We start from the raw sequence: 16,380 nt of genomic DNA, 5'->3' as shown, positions 1-16,380 counted from the left end.
AAAAAAAAACAAAAGAAACGCGACCGCAATAACGAACATTTTATTTCCTGTCGCTTCGGCACCAGTTCTTGACCGTTTCGACGGCTTCAGTCCCTGAGCCGAGAGCAGACAAGCTGTTATAATCTTTGAATGTCGTTAAATCTGTCACATTTTGGTTGTGCTTGCGTATTATATTAAATTACTCATATGTGCCACGCAACGAAGCCAAGTCAAAGCGCGACATAAATAACCCAATAAAACGAGAGCATCACGAGAGATGGATGGATAAGACCCCGGCGATCAAGATCAAGATGAGTGGGGTAAATTTTAATTTTTCATTTTATTCACACGTCAAAATCCGATACGTTCGAGCGCGATGGGAGAGTTATGGTCGCCGTCGCCATTGGGCGCGCAGGATCAACAGGTCTCTCTCGCCATAGAAAACGATGACGATGGGAGGGGTACATATGTACATGTGACATGGAGGCTGTGGGTGGCTCACTGATCGGTCCGCCTGGCCATGGATGAGAGTGAGTGTTGTGTCCTGCTGTGAGGCGATACTAGTGAGTCGCCAGTGAATTCCTCATATATCTCAAATTTTTAATGCCCAGTCCAATTCTTTTTCGTTTTGAGTGACGCGGTTCTGATTTATTAAATGACTGATTTATTATTGCTCGTTAAAAAGAGAAAAAGCAGATTAATCCCATCAGGTCTGTGCGAGATTCAGCCTGTTGACGAGATGATTATAATGATGTTGATGAATTGGTGAACGAGCCAAGCGGGATAAAATGTGTGGCAATCATTTGGTTTTTGTCTGCTCTGTACCGTTCGTGAAATAAAACAATGTGTTAAATTTTTGTTTGTAAAACAGGCAGGCATGATAGCCGAACCCAAATAGAACATAATTGAATTATATATGAATGTGAAGGAATTGTCTCAGTTCAATATCGATATTTTTAATCGTGTTCTTATTTTTTCTCAATTATTTAGTCAATTACCAGTTGGTTCATTTTTTTTATTTTAAATGTTTTGTGTCCATAACAATCTAAAATGAAAATAAGATGCAACAATATTTTTTTAACATTCTCTATAATTGCAAAGCTCTAAACTCTAGTTATGAAAGCTGACTCGATACTAACCAGCTTTCAGCACCAAATAGAACCTAATAAAAATAAGTTTAGGCACAACTTCAAAATTTTAATAAAAACAAAAGTCGATTTTACATAAAATGATTTGAAAACCTGGGTTTGTTTGAACATATTTTGAATTTTTGTGTTAATCCAATGTACAGAACCGCAGAAAGATTTTTCTTTTCGATTTTTTTTCTTCTATACTTATATTTTGAAAACTGATGATTGCAAAACAATTGGACTGGGGCAAAATACATTTTAAAACACTTTGTTTCTACAAATTTTGAAACTTGTATTATTTTTGTTCCTTTTATTTTTTTTTAAATATCAATAAAATTTAAAGATCGGAAATCTCTGATCCTAAAGTTGGAGTGAAAGAGTGTCTTGTAGTTTCATTGAAAAACAAACTGTGTTAAACCAAACGACTCTAAAAAGTATTAAACTGCGAATAAATATGAAGAAAATTCGACTAAAATGCAGGGAACTGGTAAAACGACCGGTCCATTTATTCCATATTAAATATTATTTTGAACTGCAGTATTAGGTATTTTTAAAATTTTACAAATATTAGTGGCCTCTGAGTGGTCCCTACACATTTTATCAATGAAAATTTAAATTTTTGGGATGTTTTTTATACTGTTATCTTTCGGGAAAATTATGACTGACAATACTTGAAACTAAAATTTCAATGGCCTTACACCTTACACTATCCACGAAATGTCACGATACAAAAAAAAACCTCACTACACAAACATGTTGTAACATTCAAAGCCTCCATTTTCCGAAGTTCGTATGAGAAGGCTTGCATGAGACATCGGATAACCGGATCATGAACATCATCATCATTAGTCAAATTTAAATGAACTATTTAATTACCAAGATTTCTCAATATTTCATCACTGCCATTAAATCTAAAAATCCGAAATAAGTTAAAAATAGTTTAGGGGTCATACTTAAGCTCGACAATCAAAATAAGACAACAACAAAATTAGTTTTTTTGTGAATCGTTTATAATATTAAATGTTATTAAATGTTTTGTCCCTCGGCTCTGGTCAAGGTCGAGGGCTGGGGGCAAAAACAACTAAATTACACATTTCAAACACAGCTTTCTTTGAAAAACACAAACAAAGCGCTTTTTGATGTTCCGACCTTGATTAAACAAAACCAAGAGCACGCAATGTAAACGATAACAAACACGTTTTGTTTGGTTGACCATTCTGTGCCTTGTCTCGAAGTTTTGTTGAATTTAGGTGCCGGAGTCCTGAGTTATAATTACGCAAAACTTGATATACAAATTTTCATTGGCTTTACATTATCTACAAAATGCCACGATACAAAAATGCCTAAGAATTACCAAAAAATAATCCACATTCTGTATCAAATTTCAGCTCATTTAGCGTTACTTCACAATTCAGAGTAAACATCGTGAATTTCGTAGCCCTAACTGTAAATAAGCCTTTAAAGTGGCCATGTAAATATTGGTGAGACAAAATCAACATAAGTTATTCTTCTACTGATTCAGATTATCATATAACACAAACACAATTAATTTTCTTGATCATAAATATTTGATGAATGTTTCATTTATTAAATCATTACGCTAAACTAGATTGATGTGATTATCTGCAAACAATTTTAAGTTTATCAAAATTTATAATAATAGTACTGTAGTTAAACGGATATTTGAGAACACCTATAATTTAATCTGCACAGCATTAACAAAGTGTAGACGACAATCCAACATACTTCAAACAATCGTACCTCATGCTTACATTCATCATCAACTAGGATGCTTATTCTCAACCAATACCACGCGGTAAAAAGTCACTTGCATATCACAACACTAGAATACTTGTAACGAAACCCAACTCTGGTTCAGAACACCGCGCCCATAAACACCTCCTTCTTTTTCGTGTACCGCTTATTAATAATATAACAAAATTATCAAAATAACTCCACCTCTGTCATAATAATAAATTGTTTATGATATTTTTCCTTATATTCTCCTCTCCGACACACTGCTGTCGCACACACTGGTGTCGCAGTATATGGTTTCTTTTCTTTGCTCTGTGTTGGTGCGCGCACCTTCTCCATCTTTTGACGACCCGTGTGTTCCTTGATTATATTTCTGCTTTATGCTTTATGAAAGATAGGGCGGCGAGTGGCGAAAGAAGAGAGCTTTTCAATAAATATTATGATTCGTGTATGTTGCGTCTTCCCTGGTCGTCCGCGGGAAAAGCCACGCCGCAGACAGACAGACAGACCTGAGCAGCCTGAGCTAGAGTTTTTCCGATCAGAATCGCAGCATGCCGCGTTTGATGGTGTGTGCGAGCGGAGCATTTTCCCCTCACTCGGTGATAGCATAACGCATAAGGCTGCACAATACATGCATGCATGCAGCATAGCCTGTCCGTTTGTCTATGCTACACTTGTGTGTACAAGTGTGCTGCGCGTATGGTTGTGTTCGGATTAGTCTGGTAGGGGAAGCTGGGTTTGTGTTGGTGACTCTGTACACCAAAGTGGGTGGTGGTGGGGATAAAGCATATTCCGATAGATGACGACGAGCGGACGAGCGCTCGCGAGAGCTGGTTGGTGTTGGTTTGGCAGTCAGCAGACCAGTCTCAACGCTATCGTCGTGCAAGTAATTGGTTCCTTTGTCAATATTATGTGGAAGTTTGTTTAGTAATGTTTTGTAGTTTACGGAAACGCGATCTCTAAGCCAGGAGGAGCAGTTCTCGTATTGAATTGCAGTGGGAGAGCGGTTTTTTTTCTGTATGATACACGAGAGATTGTGTCACGAAAGGAAAACAATACCCCCACAGACACGGACTAGAAAGAAAGGAAAGAAGTAAAAAAAGACTAAAGAGAAGTACGCTTTCTCGGCCGAGATTCGAACCTGGGACGGGTCCGCGTGTGTGTCAGAGTGAAGTGTAAAATTATTTGTGTTTTTATCGGCTCGTCCATCATACACGCCCGGTTGTGTATGCTCGCGCGCGCTCCTGCTCACTCTCATCCTGCCCACAGAGCAGCAGCAACACCACCCTCTTCCCACCATCACCACCCTATGTGTTTGTTGTATCTCTCTGTGTGTCTGAGACGCGATCGATTTTGACTTATCGACCGAATGGCTCGTTTAGCATATAGTTTCAATCAGTAGTAGCGCGCTGATTGTTGAATGATGTGGTTGGTCGTCGAAAACCGCAGCCGCAGGTCGTCCAGTGAAATTTCTCATCAAACAAAATAGCCAACGCATTTATTTACCTCGCGTGGACTTGTGGAACACACACACCCCGGCCGTGGAAATAGTTTGCAACTAGCCGTCAAACTGATTAGTGTGATATATCTCTCCCGGAATTACCTAAACCCCTGGAGAGTTGGCCACGATCGGCTCTTCAACGCTGGGAAATTGTGTGCAGTGTGTTAAAAATCATGAACTGATCAACGTGAAAAAAAAAACAAAATTGTGCAATAAGATTTAAAGGAAAAACAAACAGAAAACATAAGTTTAACGTGCAAATTTTGAAAATGACAAAACAAGTGCTGCACTGTTGAGAAGCAACAAATCGTGCTAGTGAAAACATCCAAAGGACAGTGTTGAGCAATGATTCAAGTCGACTCTGTTGGATACTCTAGAGTGAACGATAAATCCCAAGCTGATGAAGGTGAATATTGTTTCTGCATCATTTCTGTTAGCTCAAAAAAATGTAAACAAGATGAAGACGATATGCCGTCGGCTCATCGCACATGCATGATTCTCTCAATAAAAGTGTCGATAGTTTTCGAAATAAGATTTATTCAAACGATCAATTTAACATCCCTGATTGATGTAAATCAAACGATTATTATTGATTTCCAAGAAATTAACTTATAACCCACTGCGGTGGGGCTCATTTTTCGCTTCGCGAAACTCCATCAATCCTTCGATTGATGTCGTTTTCCACACACGTGTGCTGCCTCAGGGCACCCCGCTTTGAGTAGAGAGAAAAACTTTTAAAAAAATATGGCAAAAATAGGCATTTCGATTAAACAGCCAGCCACATCTTGCACACTTTCAGTGCAGCAGCGTGCGCCTGTTTTCAATATAAATCAGTAACAATCAATTACATTTATAACGCACCGTGAGTAAATAAATTTCTACTGCCAAACAACTCTTTAGACGAACTCCCGCGCGCCGCCCAGCGCTGGTGCAGTTTCCCAGATCAAGCACCAGGATGGTTTCAATCTAATCGATTTATTTGATTTGGATCGTTTATAATATTTTATTGAGGCAGAAGCGACGGCGCAACGGGTTTTGTACGGTCTCTGTTTCTGAGCGCAAGGATATAAATTTTAATCTGCGTGTTGCAGGAGCCGTTAGTCATACTTTTGTAAACAGTTTTTGTGTTTTCGAAAATATGTTACTTAAATTTTATATCGCAAGTTTGAATTAATCCAGTCTTGATAGGTTATTTTACTTTTTTCAAAATAATTCAGATTCAAAGTAATCATGAAAAATTTACGTCTAATTATTAATATTGTTTTATGGACTAAAGTTATTAGGTTAAAAAGCAACATGTTCCATTAGTATTTTGAAATTGGATAAATTCGACTTGTATTAATATCTTAGTTCTTGTTTATTAAATTATTTCAATTCTACATGTCGCTGTTGTTTTTAATTAATTTATTTTTAGCAGCTTTAACCTTCTTGGTCATTCGCTGCCCTCCAATTCTACATATGTTGCTGAATATTGTATGCAATGCTTGGCTTCTTAAATTCATCAAAGTGATTAACTGCCGTTCTTCGCATAATTGTCCAATGTCAGTTTTGGACGATTTTGACTTTATGACATTTTTGAGTTTAGTTTGATGTGTACTTTAAGAAAAACACATAAATTCTGGTACTTTGTTCGCAAACTCATTAAAAACAACACCAAGTCTGTTTGTCCCATCGTTAAAGTTCTACGCATAATTGTCCCACCAAGTATTTTCTTACACGGAATCATAAGTTTTACTAAGCATTATGTCTTGTTTACCTGGTGTATAGCAAGAGAATCACAAATAAGGATGATAAACTGCTAACTGGGGTGATTAGGGACACATAGGGCGAATAGGAAACCACGGGACAATTCAATCGCGTTTTTCTCAGTTGCACTTTTTTGAACATGGGACAATTATGCGTAGAACGGCAGTTAACCAAATTAAACAAATTTGAATTTACCATCTTTTGGACCTGTTTACTCTTGAGCCAGGTTATGCTTGAACTTAATGAACATAAACAAAATAATAGTGCATTCCTTCATTGACAGTTTAAAGGGACAAGATGAGATTTTGTCTCTTGCAACAAGAAAGTTATAGAATATTGTTTTGAGCATTTGAGGATACACGGGAAGGTTGCTGTCTTTTTCTTTCAAAATTGTTTCATTTACAAATCCAATCCTAGATCAATTTGATTGTGACAATAGCACAGCAAAATTATGTTGCAATTCTTTAAAAAAACATATTTCGATACAACTCGCAGTTTGAGTGGTTGATGTGCACCGTTCATCAAATGACAAAGGATTTAAAACATTTTACACAGTAAAAAAAATCCGATTGTAAAATCGGATGCAAAAGCAAAATTGTGAGAAATGTCATTTTATACAAACCGAGTGCCTACACGGAGAAAAAAGAGTTCCCAAAATCGTGAACAAGCGTTCATGAAAATGGGAACCACGAACGATTTTGAAAAACGTACCATGGCATTTGAACACTTTGTTCGTGGTTCCCATTTTCATGAACGCTTGTTCACGATTTTGGGAACTCTTTTTTCTCCGTGTACATAGTTCTGGATGTAATATTACATAACAAATTCATTTCAAACCAAGGATTTGCATTTAGCTAACATGTTTCCATTATTTTTTTTATTTTTTTTTGCATATTGTTTTGCAATTACTGCTTGTGTGAACTTTACAGCTTTTACAGAACAAATTCGATGGGATATGAATGATGAAAACTCTAGCAAATATGTTTACAATAACCTTCAAAATAACAAATAAATTTTACACATTAATCACCAATTTTGATTTTTTTAATGTATGTATACTCATAACAACTCTTAATGGTTATGTTATTGGTGTCCAATTAGCAAATTTTTGTTACGACGCAACATTTTACTGCTCGGTTCAAAATTACCTCCTTTTTGCGATGAATTGTTTGCATAAATTTCGTGTGTTGCAAATAGTAGTTCAAGTGAGGCGCATAGCACATCACTCACTGTCGCGAAAAGTGGCTGTAAATGTCAACGGGAGTCAGCAAATGAATGCATAATTATATCAATTTGAATGAGGTTAATTCACCGTCGCTCAAATGACAAGGTAAAATAACCGAAAAATATTCGTCGCAGTCTTACCCATTATCAGCTAATTCAGCATTATTCGTCTTAAATATGAAATCGCAAGACACGAATGTGTAAAGCGTGCAGCAGGAGAAATATGACTGGCCCGAAAAATTGGAAACCATTTTGATTTTAAGTTTTGCTCTCTGCCACCGCCGTCGATCCGGTGACCATCGATCGCCGTTCGACATTCCAGTCGAGTTGAGTTTTCTTACTTGTGGCATCATTTTGGCTTGGTTTGCCCGTCCTCTTATCATACATTCTGACCAGGACAAGTTGCAAGCCTTTTTTTCCAGAACGAAATCACTGACTGCAATTACCAGTTTGCGTTTCTTCGAAAATATCATCGACCAGCTCTCCTCGCAAATGCAACTGAAGGTACAGCGGTTCGTATATGATCAAGTTTTGCAGTTCCTGTATCATCCTCCGTCGCTTTTTCTGCTTTCATCTTCCATCGGAAGACCGTGCTCGTCTTCCTATATAGACACGCACGTATCGTCGGGATATTCAAGCTTTCCTTAATTTAAGCTTAAAGAGGGCCACAACACACATGCCGGGCACAAGCACAAGCACACAGGCACACACAGGGCATGTCGAATCTAAGACAAACGTTGACTGCGTGCGCGCCTGCCAAAGTCTCTGAAAGATGCTGTTAATTTATACACGTCATCACTTGGAGAAAAACCAGTTTTTCTCGTGCATGAACACCACACTCATATCGCGGGCAAACCACCTTTACCTATCGTTATATGCATGCATGCATGCATTCACGGCCCGACCCGTTGGTAAAGGTAGGTGAGGCAAACCGCACCGGGTCACACATTGGCCGACCAATCTAGTGGTTTGTCTTTCAGGATAAATTTTGAACCGATCAACGATGGAAATGATGAAAAAAAATTACAACGCAGAACTATGTCATTGTTTGAATTGCATAAAGTAATTTTGTTAAAACGCATCCATTTTTCTAAAATTATATTTCATAGATACTAAATAAAAAGAGAACTTTCTCTTTTAAAAGTCCTTAATCAGGCAAGAGCTATTGATTGCTCTTCTTGTTGGGACATGATTATTTTGTTCAAATTGACGAAAAATATTAATATGTCAATGTTTATAATTTCCGCCTGTGAAAAAAACAGCAATTTAGGTTACACTATTACGATCACTAATTCCCATACAAGTCATTGTGCGCCAGTTGTATCCCGATTTGCTGGTTTATAATTCTCCTCCTCTTGACAGGGTGCGCACTTCGATCATATAATGGCAGCCAGCGTCGTCGAACACACTCTGATTTGAAGCCAAAGTGCCCGTCCGGCGAGCCAAGCCAAAAAGATAAAGGAGTTTTTAGCATGGCGACGCGAGCCGGCCTTGCATTTCTCGGGGGCTTGAAATCTGAGCGTGAGGCGAGAAAAGATGCAACCTATAAATGCAGAGTATGTTCTTGCTGCTCTTCTTAAAGTGTTGTTGGGTGTATAAGGTGTGCAGGAAGATCAGTGACCACAAGCACTCTTCACCGGGGTGCTGTCAAGATGGGAAAGGGAACATAAATTGCAAATGAGTTGATAATAAATATTTTTTCCTATATTCACAACACTGAGGTTGCGCTATTTTTTAAATCATATTTTATTAAAAATATGAAACAAATCTAAAATCAGTTTTTTGTCTTTTTTTACAACACACAGATATGAAGGAGAATGATAGTTGCGAGCAGGATAATTCAAGCGCAGCACCGTCGGTGAATTTACTAGCAAAAATGTCGGAAGAAATCGCAGAGAAAGATCGCAATAAGCAGGAGCATCTGAACGATAACCACCATAACCATCTTCCGGTTCGACATCATTTGCCGCACGATCGCAGTGAAAATGTTCAAAATGAGGAAAATATGAGCGATGATGATGAAAACAACGACGATAACGGAAGCGGGGTTGGTCGAAATGAGATGGAAAACGACCACGGTAGCAAGAACGATCGAAGCTCCACGCCACACGGCAATTTGTCAGATGAACGACCGGAGGTTAATGCTGCGGCTGTGGCGATGGCAGCTTTGGCAGCGACGAAAAACTCCGCTGGAGGTTCTCCAACGCTACCGAACGAGTTCAATCCCGCTGCATTTTTCCCACAGCCAGGACAAATGTCGATTCAAGCCTTTCAGAATGCGATCGCTCAATTCACGGCAAATGCATTGGCCAACAACATGGACAATGATACAGTTGTGAAAAATTTAGCCATCCTGCAATCGGCACTTTTCACGCTGCAACAGCAACAGTTTCTGCAGTTTCAACTCATACAACATCTGCAGTCGCAACTGGTGAAGAAGCAGGTTACCAAGGAAGAACCATCGAACGATAGTAGTAATAGTTTAGTGTTTCATCATAACAATAACAATAATCTTAGTAAGAGAAATGAGCCTCAAGATTTGCGAAAGCAGGAACGGTTAGAAGAAGATGAAGAAGTCGAGGAAGAGGGCATTGAGGATGCCTACAGTAAAAGCTATCAGATGGCGAATATAATGGCCGTTGCAGCTGCTGCCAGTGCGGAAAATCGACCAGTGATACATCCCGTTCCCGAAGAAGAACTAAGGTAAGTGCAGAAATCCTGTTTCCGAAAGCAAAATTCATATAGCTTCCGTTTCTTTTCCTTTGACCCTCATTAGGAAACCAAAAGTTTCTGAGCCGTACGTTGAAAAACGGCCAATTGCAGAACCTTCGATCAGTTTGCCTCCGTCGACGGTGGCGGCCAGTGCAAGTTCAAGCCTTCCCACTTCCATCTATTCACATAGTGGAAGGAGCGAAAAGGATGAAATTCTACCATATCAAGACTCGAATTTCTCGTCACTAGCCGCGAATATTATAACGGATCACGCGCCATCGATCCTGGGTGAACCAAATTCACTTGCAATGCTGGAAAAGAAAGCCCAAGAAGTGCTCAATTCAGCTTCGCAAGGCATTCTGTCCAATAATCTGCTTGATGAGCTCGCCTTTGCAAACGATAAATCATCTCCAAATGGTCGAAACGATGCAGCCCTTTTCAAGCACCGATGTCGGTATTGTGGCAAAATTTTCGGATCAGACTCTTCGTTACAAATTCACATCCGATCACACACCGGCGAGAGACCGTACAAGTGCAATGTTTGCGGGAGTCGCTTCACTACCAAGGGCAACCTAAAGGTTCACTTTCAGCGGCACTCTGACAAGTACCCGCACATACCGATGAACCCAAATCCCGTGCCGGAACACTTGGACAAATACTTTCCTCCGTTGATTCCCCAGGAAGCTCTCAAAGAACAGCAGCAGCAGCAGCAGCAGCAGCAACAACAACAACAGCAACAGCAAGGACCACCACCTCCTTCTTCAATCCCACCCCCTGGTCCACCAGGTCCGTTTCCAGGCATGGAATCGCGAGGTTTCCCGCCAAGGGGATTTTTCCCAGACTTTTACCTGCCGAGGCCTCCTCTGGACATGTTCACGAATCCGCTGAACGAGCCAGCTCGGAATCCGGTTGATTTGTCCCAAGTGAGGAAACCGGAACCACCACGGGAACCTACACCAGAGATGCGGCTCTCGCCGGAAATCATCATCCATGAGCAACCACCCCAAATAAAGCAGGAACCGATGGAAGAGTCGTTGGACCTTTCGGACAAATCCTCGAAAGTTGTTCAAAGAGAAGAAGAGAAAGAAGAAATGGAACAGGACAAAGAGGATAATACGACTCTGAACAACAGCACCAGTGAAAAAGAATTTCCCTTAAAGTTGAAGAACAACTCCGTGGAAAACCTTGCGACGGTACCCTCGGTATCACCTCCTTCGAGCTCATCGTCAGGGTCACTGTACCAAGACACGGTGTTGGATCCGTCGTTTTACTCTGCACATCTGCCTCGCCCAGACAGCAACGATAGCTCGTGGGAAAACTTTATTGAAATTTCGTCAGAAACATCGAAATTGCAAGAGCTTGTCGATAATATCGATAGCAAAACAACGGAACCCAACCAGTGTTTGGTTTGTAAGAAAGTTTTATCTTGCCGAAGTGCACTTCAAATGCATTACCGAGTTCACACCGGTGAGCGTCCATTTCGGTGCAAAATTTGCGGTCGATCGTTTACGACCAAGGGCAATTTGAAAACGCATATGAGTGTTCATAGGATAAAACCTCCGATGAGGACCCTCCACCAGTGCCCGGTGTGCCACCAAAAATTCTCCAACATTTTCGTCCTGCAACAGCACATCCGATTGCATACGGGAGAAATGACGGACCTTACTCCGGATCAAATAAAGGCGGCTGAAATCAAAGAGTACGAAGGGCCCGATATGCGGTTGAATCCGTTTGGAGTGCGGTTGAATGAATTTCCTCCCCAGCAGCACAATCAGAACAAACGCAATTTAGAACATTCAGACGAGGAAAACGAGCACGAGCCAGCGGAAGAAAAATCTCACAAGGTTCCTGTGAATGAGAAAATTAAGGTTAAAACCGGACTTACGTCACCAGCAATTGAAAATCAGGTGGAAGATTTGCGTGCCGTAAACTTACAACGATTGTCGGTTCGATCGTTGCCAAATGAGGAATTTACCCGTGACACGGCTTCGGCCAGCCCAAACTCGACGGACGCCAAAAGGTTACGATCGTCCAGTCCGATCGGGTCGGTATCGTCGGTGATGTCCAACCGGTCTCCCATGTCCACACCACCCACATCCGGCGGTGAACAGATAGGAGCAGGAGCCGCGAGTAGAGCCGCCGTCGCCGCTGCCGCAGCAGCTGCTTTTCCTTACGGACCTCCGTTCCTTGGAATGCCCCAGTTTCCACCGTTCATCAATCGGCCGCCCTTTTTGGGCAATGTTCCGATAGTGCCACCGGGAGCAAACATGCCTCCGTTTGGATTGTTCGGTAAGTGGCCACCTTAGGAGTAGACTTTGCATATTTTTTCAGAACATAGATTTTTATTACAGAAAATTTGATTAATTGTAGGCGTACGTGGAAACACAACAACTTGTAATATTTGCTTTAAAACTTTCGCATGTAATTCCGCGCTCGAAATTCATTATCGAAGCCATACGAAGGAGCGCCCATTCAAATGCACAATTTGCGATCGAGGATTCTCTACCAAGGTAAAAAAAAAATCTATTGATTATCCCCGTTTAAAATTGAACTTCCCTCGTATCTGTATAGTTTACCTTCTGTTCCAATACCCCCTGTATTCTAAATTCAACTCTCCCTGCCCCATGGTTTTATACATTTTATGTTTTCGGTAATGGCACAAAATTCTATCAGCTCAAAATCTCATGATCTCACTCTCTCTCTCTCACTTGAATCCTGTGTTGCGTGGAAAGCAGTTGAAAGACGCCCTTTGACTGAGTGTATTTTTTGTATGGCTCGTCCTTTTTACCGGAAAATCAGTATCATAATCATAATTTATTACTCCTGTGTGTGTTAAAGTAAATCGATGATCTAAAGATTAGTTAATTTTCTTCAACAATTATGTGTGTTTTGTGGTCACAAGAAATGCGCCAGAGACAACATAATGTTAGTGGTGCGCGATATCTCTCAAAACCAAATGCATTTATTGGTATATTTAGAACAAACCATAAGACATGAAAAAGAACCACACGGAACAAAAGATCGAATTCCGTGTGACACAAACGACTCTTACTGAAAAAAGAAAAAAAGAAAAGTAAGAAACAAAATACTCTGCAAGAATAGAATCAAACGAGTACAATACCAAATTTTCTGTAATTTGTTAAAAATAGAACCTTATTTATCCTCACTAATCTGATATCGATACCCTGTGCTTGCATCTCACACCATGCTTTGCTCTTCCCGCTTACACATACATCTCTGAAAGCCGAAGCATACACGGAAAAAATAGTTCCCAATATCGTGAACAAGCGTTCATGAAAAAGGGAACCTCGAACAAAGTGTTCAAATCCCATGGTACGATTTTGAAAACGTACGTTTGAACACTTTGCTCGTGGTTCCCATTTTCATGAACGCTTGTTCACGGTATTGGGAACTATTTTCTCTACGTGTAAGAAAGTTTTTAAAATGATGACACAGATAAACTACCAAAAATACATAATTTATTGATTAAATCAAAACACTCATTCGCAATTAACAATATTGTATATTAATTTGGCCTTCACAAAAAAAAAAACCTAAAAATGCCTTCAATTGCACACAATCACACAAAATTCATTAGTGTTGCCTTCTCACACACACTCTCTCAATAACGTTCTTACGACAAAAGCCCAAGACACGTTGGATAAAATTGTAGTGTTCTAATTATAAAACTCACTTAAATGTCTTTTATTACATAATTGCGTCGCTGCTTTTTCATGCACAGTATCTAATTCGTTGTATCACGCGTTATCCGCATTAACTACATCTCTCTCTCTCTTTCTTTCTAACATTTCGAATCCTCTCCCCCTCCCTCCTTTGTTTGAAACCAAATTTATTGAAGATTGCGATGCCGTCGGTAGGACAGAAAAATAATTGCTGAGTTTCTTTTTTTTGTGTTTTGCTCAATTACAGGGAAATATGAAGCAGCACATGCTCACACACAAGATCCGTGATATGTTTGGCAGCTCGGGTGGCAATTCCGGGGATGAGTCACGCACACAGACTCCGCCGCAGGACTCCAGTAACGCTGGTTCTGCTGGTGGTGGGCCGAACAGCATGGCCACCAGCAACCGGTTCTCACAGTCGTACTCGCCGGCGCCCATGGACTCCTCGGCCGATGATTACTCCTCTTCGGGGAGACGGAAACGGGAACGTTCCCAATCTGGCAGCTATGACGGTTCCGGCAGAACTTCAGCGGTTCTGGTGAAACAGGAGAGAGAATCTACAATCGATGAAAATGGCTCCAACAGTCTGCACTCGAATGCGTCGGAAAACACCTCCAACAACAATTATCAGGAGTTTATCAACAAAGATGCCGACATCAAAAATTGGTGCCAAAAGCTGAAAGAGATGCCAGAGAATATCGCAGCAAGTTGATAATCTTGTTCGAGCAATCGTTTAAATTCCAGCGGCAAAGTGATTCAATAGGATTTTTCTTTATCAGTGGTCAAGCAAAATTGAGCAGATTTTGTTAGACTGTACCCAAACAAAACCGACTCATTCAATGCTCTGCTTTGACACAAAATTTAAAGAAAGAAAAAAGTTAATAGGTGACATAACAGTTGTTTCATGATAAATATATATAAAACAAAGAAAATCAGAATGTGACTTGTGCTCTCGACAGGAATAGGAACAAGTAATCAAATGTGCGATCTCAGATACAATCCCTATCTTCGTTTTATTGATGAAGCAAACCGAATTTGTATTTTTAAATGAAAGCGTCTATTTTTGTAAAAATTGTAACATATCAACAGAACTTTATACAGATTGTTCAGCTGGCAGTAAACACAAAAGCAAACAAAATTAAAACAAAATAAAACTTCACAATCTTACAAGCACTGTGTTAAGGGGCGTGAGCGGCTGCAGACATTTGGATGAATACAAACAAACAAAAATCGTTGTAAAGTTAGTGTGATAATAATGCTAATATAGACGAAAGTTAATTGCGAATCGATATTACAAAGCGACGCTATGTACCAATGATGTAGCATAAATCGAATCCAAACAAACTGAGACTGTAAACTCCCGTGTTTGATTGCCTCTGGTGGAAACGGACATTCGCTCACCAGGGCGTAAGAGCAGGGTAGCTAAAAGACCGAACATCAAAATCAACTGAAAGTTTGATTGAAGAATAGAAAAATTGTTTTGTACAGAAATAAAAAAAAAACATTAGTTATCAATTGGGCTCTTAAGCTCTTTTAAAGTACTGTATGTGAGTGTGTCACTGTATGTATGTACCTATTAATAAAACATTTAAAGATTACATTATGCTTTATAAAAGTCTAAATCAAATAATTATTTAAAGTAAGTTATACAAACAAACATGAAGGAATATTTGTAAGTGTATAATCAGTGAAATGAAAATACAAATTGTAGCTTTTAAGTGGAAAGAAAGATGTGTAATAGCACTCAATAAGCGTTGACGGCTTGCAGAAATTAATGAAAAAATCAAAGTAAGAATTATTATTTTATTAACACTTCTGTAGGTTACAATGACACATCCAAATGGTCGTTTAAGATGGTTGCAATGATTCGGAGAAAATGTAAATAACTTTTGTTCTTATCACTTTTTTGGATTCTCTTTGAATATTCTTGTTCAACAGGTTTTTTATTTAGTTCAAAATTTAACATCTTTTTAAACTTTCTCAAATTGTGGATGTATACCAGAGAAATGAAAACTAATTAAACAACATTTTTGTGATAATTTATGTTATTAGGAATTATATTTTAGGTATTTATATTATATTTTAAGAAACTGTTTTTATTGAGAGTTCTGTACAGCAGCAAACACGGAATGATAAAACAATATACAACCAAGAGACATTATGAAATGATAAATTCTTTAAGTCTTTCAATTATCCGAAACATACCTAAGAAATGGTTTTCAACCCCTGAAACTTGTTTTGTTGGCAAATCTTTTAATTGATTCGATGACATGTCTTACAACTAATATAATGTAAACTCTTAACTTGCGTTGCAGGTGAATTCCAACCCCATTTGAATTAAATTGTATAGTCCAGACTCGATTATCCGAAGCCTCAATCATCCGAAGTTTCGATTATCCGAAGTTCGATTATCAGGAACACTTTTTTTTTCTTGTTTTTAATACATAAATCGTGTTCTGCGACCTCATTTTAGTGAAATTTTAATGATTTAATGCCTATTAAATTACAAAATGCATTAATTCATCACCGCCGTTTTGGCCACAATTTTTTATTCAAAATTTAGTTTAGTGCTCATATTTTGAGCGGTATACGTACTTCGGAAAGAATCGGTCAAGGAAAATTTAATTGGACAACAGCGGCAGAGTAAGCA

The 16,380-nt window shown here is 39.2% G+C and overlaps 1 protein-coding gene across 6 annotated transcripts; it reads left to right on the top strand.

Moving 5' to 3' along the window:
* The first annotated feature begins 3,723 nt into the window (after nucleotides 1-3,723).
* On the top strand, nucleotides 3,724-15,903 carry LOC6048337 (homeotic protein spalt-major). Of its 6 annotated transcripts, XM_038253502.1 has the most exons (6): nucleotides 3,724-4,771; nucleotides 9,141-9,146; nucleotides 9,184-10,038; nucleotides 10,112-12,336; nucleotides 12,418-12,557; nucleotides 13,978-15,903. In XM_038253502.1, the coding sequence occupies exons 3-6, from the start codon at nucleotides 9,212-9,214 to the stop codon at nucleotides 14,440-14,442; spliced, it is 3,657 nt and encodes a 1,218-aa protein (XP_038109430.1). In that variant the 5' UTR covers nucleotides 3,724-4,771; nucleotides 9,141-9,146; nucleotides 9,184-9,211; the 3' UTR covers nucleotides 14,443-15,903. The 6 variants fall into 6 exon arrangements, 5 of the variants coding, with proteins under 5 accessions (XP_038109430.1, XP_038109428.1, XP_038109429.1 ...); XR_005277218.1 differs by having other exon boundaries at nucleotides 9,141-10,038; nucleotides 12,399-12,557; nucleotides 13,978-14,115; XM_038253500.1 differs by lacking the exon at nucleotides 9,141-9,146 and having other exon boundaries at nucleotides 9,186-10,038.
* Nucleotides 15,904-16,380: the final 477 nt, after the last annotated feature.

The sequence above is a fragment of the Culex quinquefasciatus genome, chromosome 2 (assembly GCF_015732765.1).
Source record: "Culex quinquefasciatus strain JHB chromosome 2, VPISU_Cqui_1.0_pri_paternal, whole genome shotgun sequence".
NCBI lineage: Eukaryota > Metazoa > Arthropoda > Insecta > Diptera > Culicidae > Culex > Culex quinquefasciatus.
Note: the sequence above shows the minus strand (reverse complement) of the source record. Positions and strands in the feature narration are given on the sequence as shown.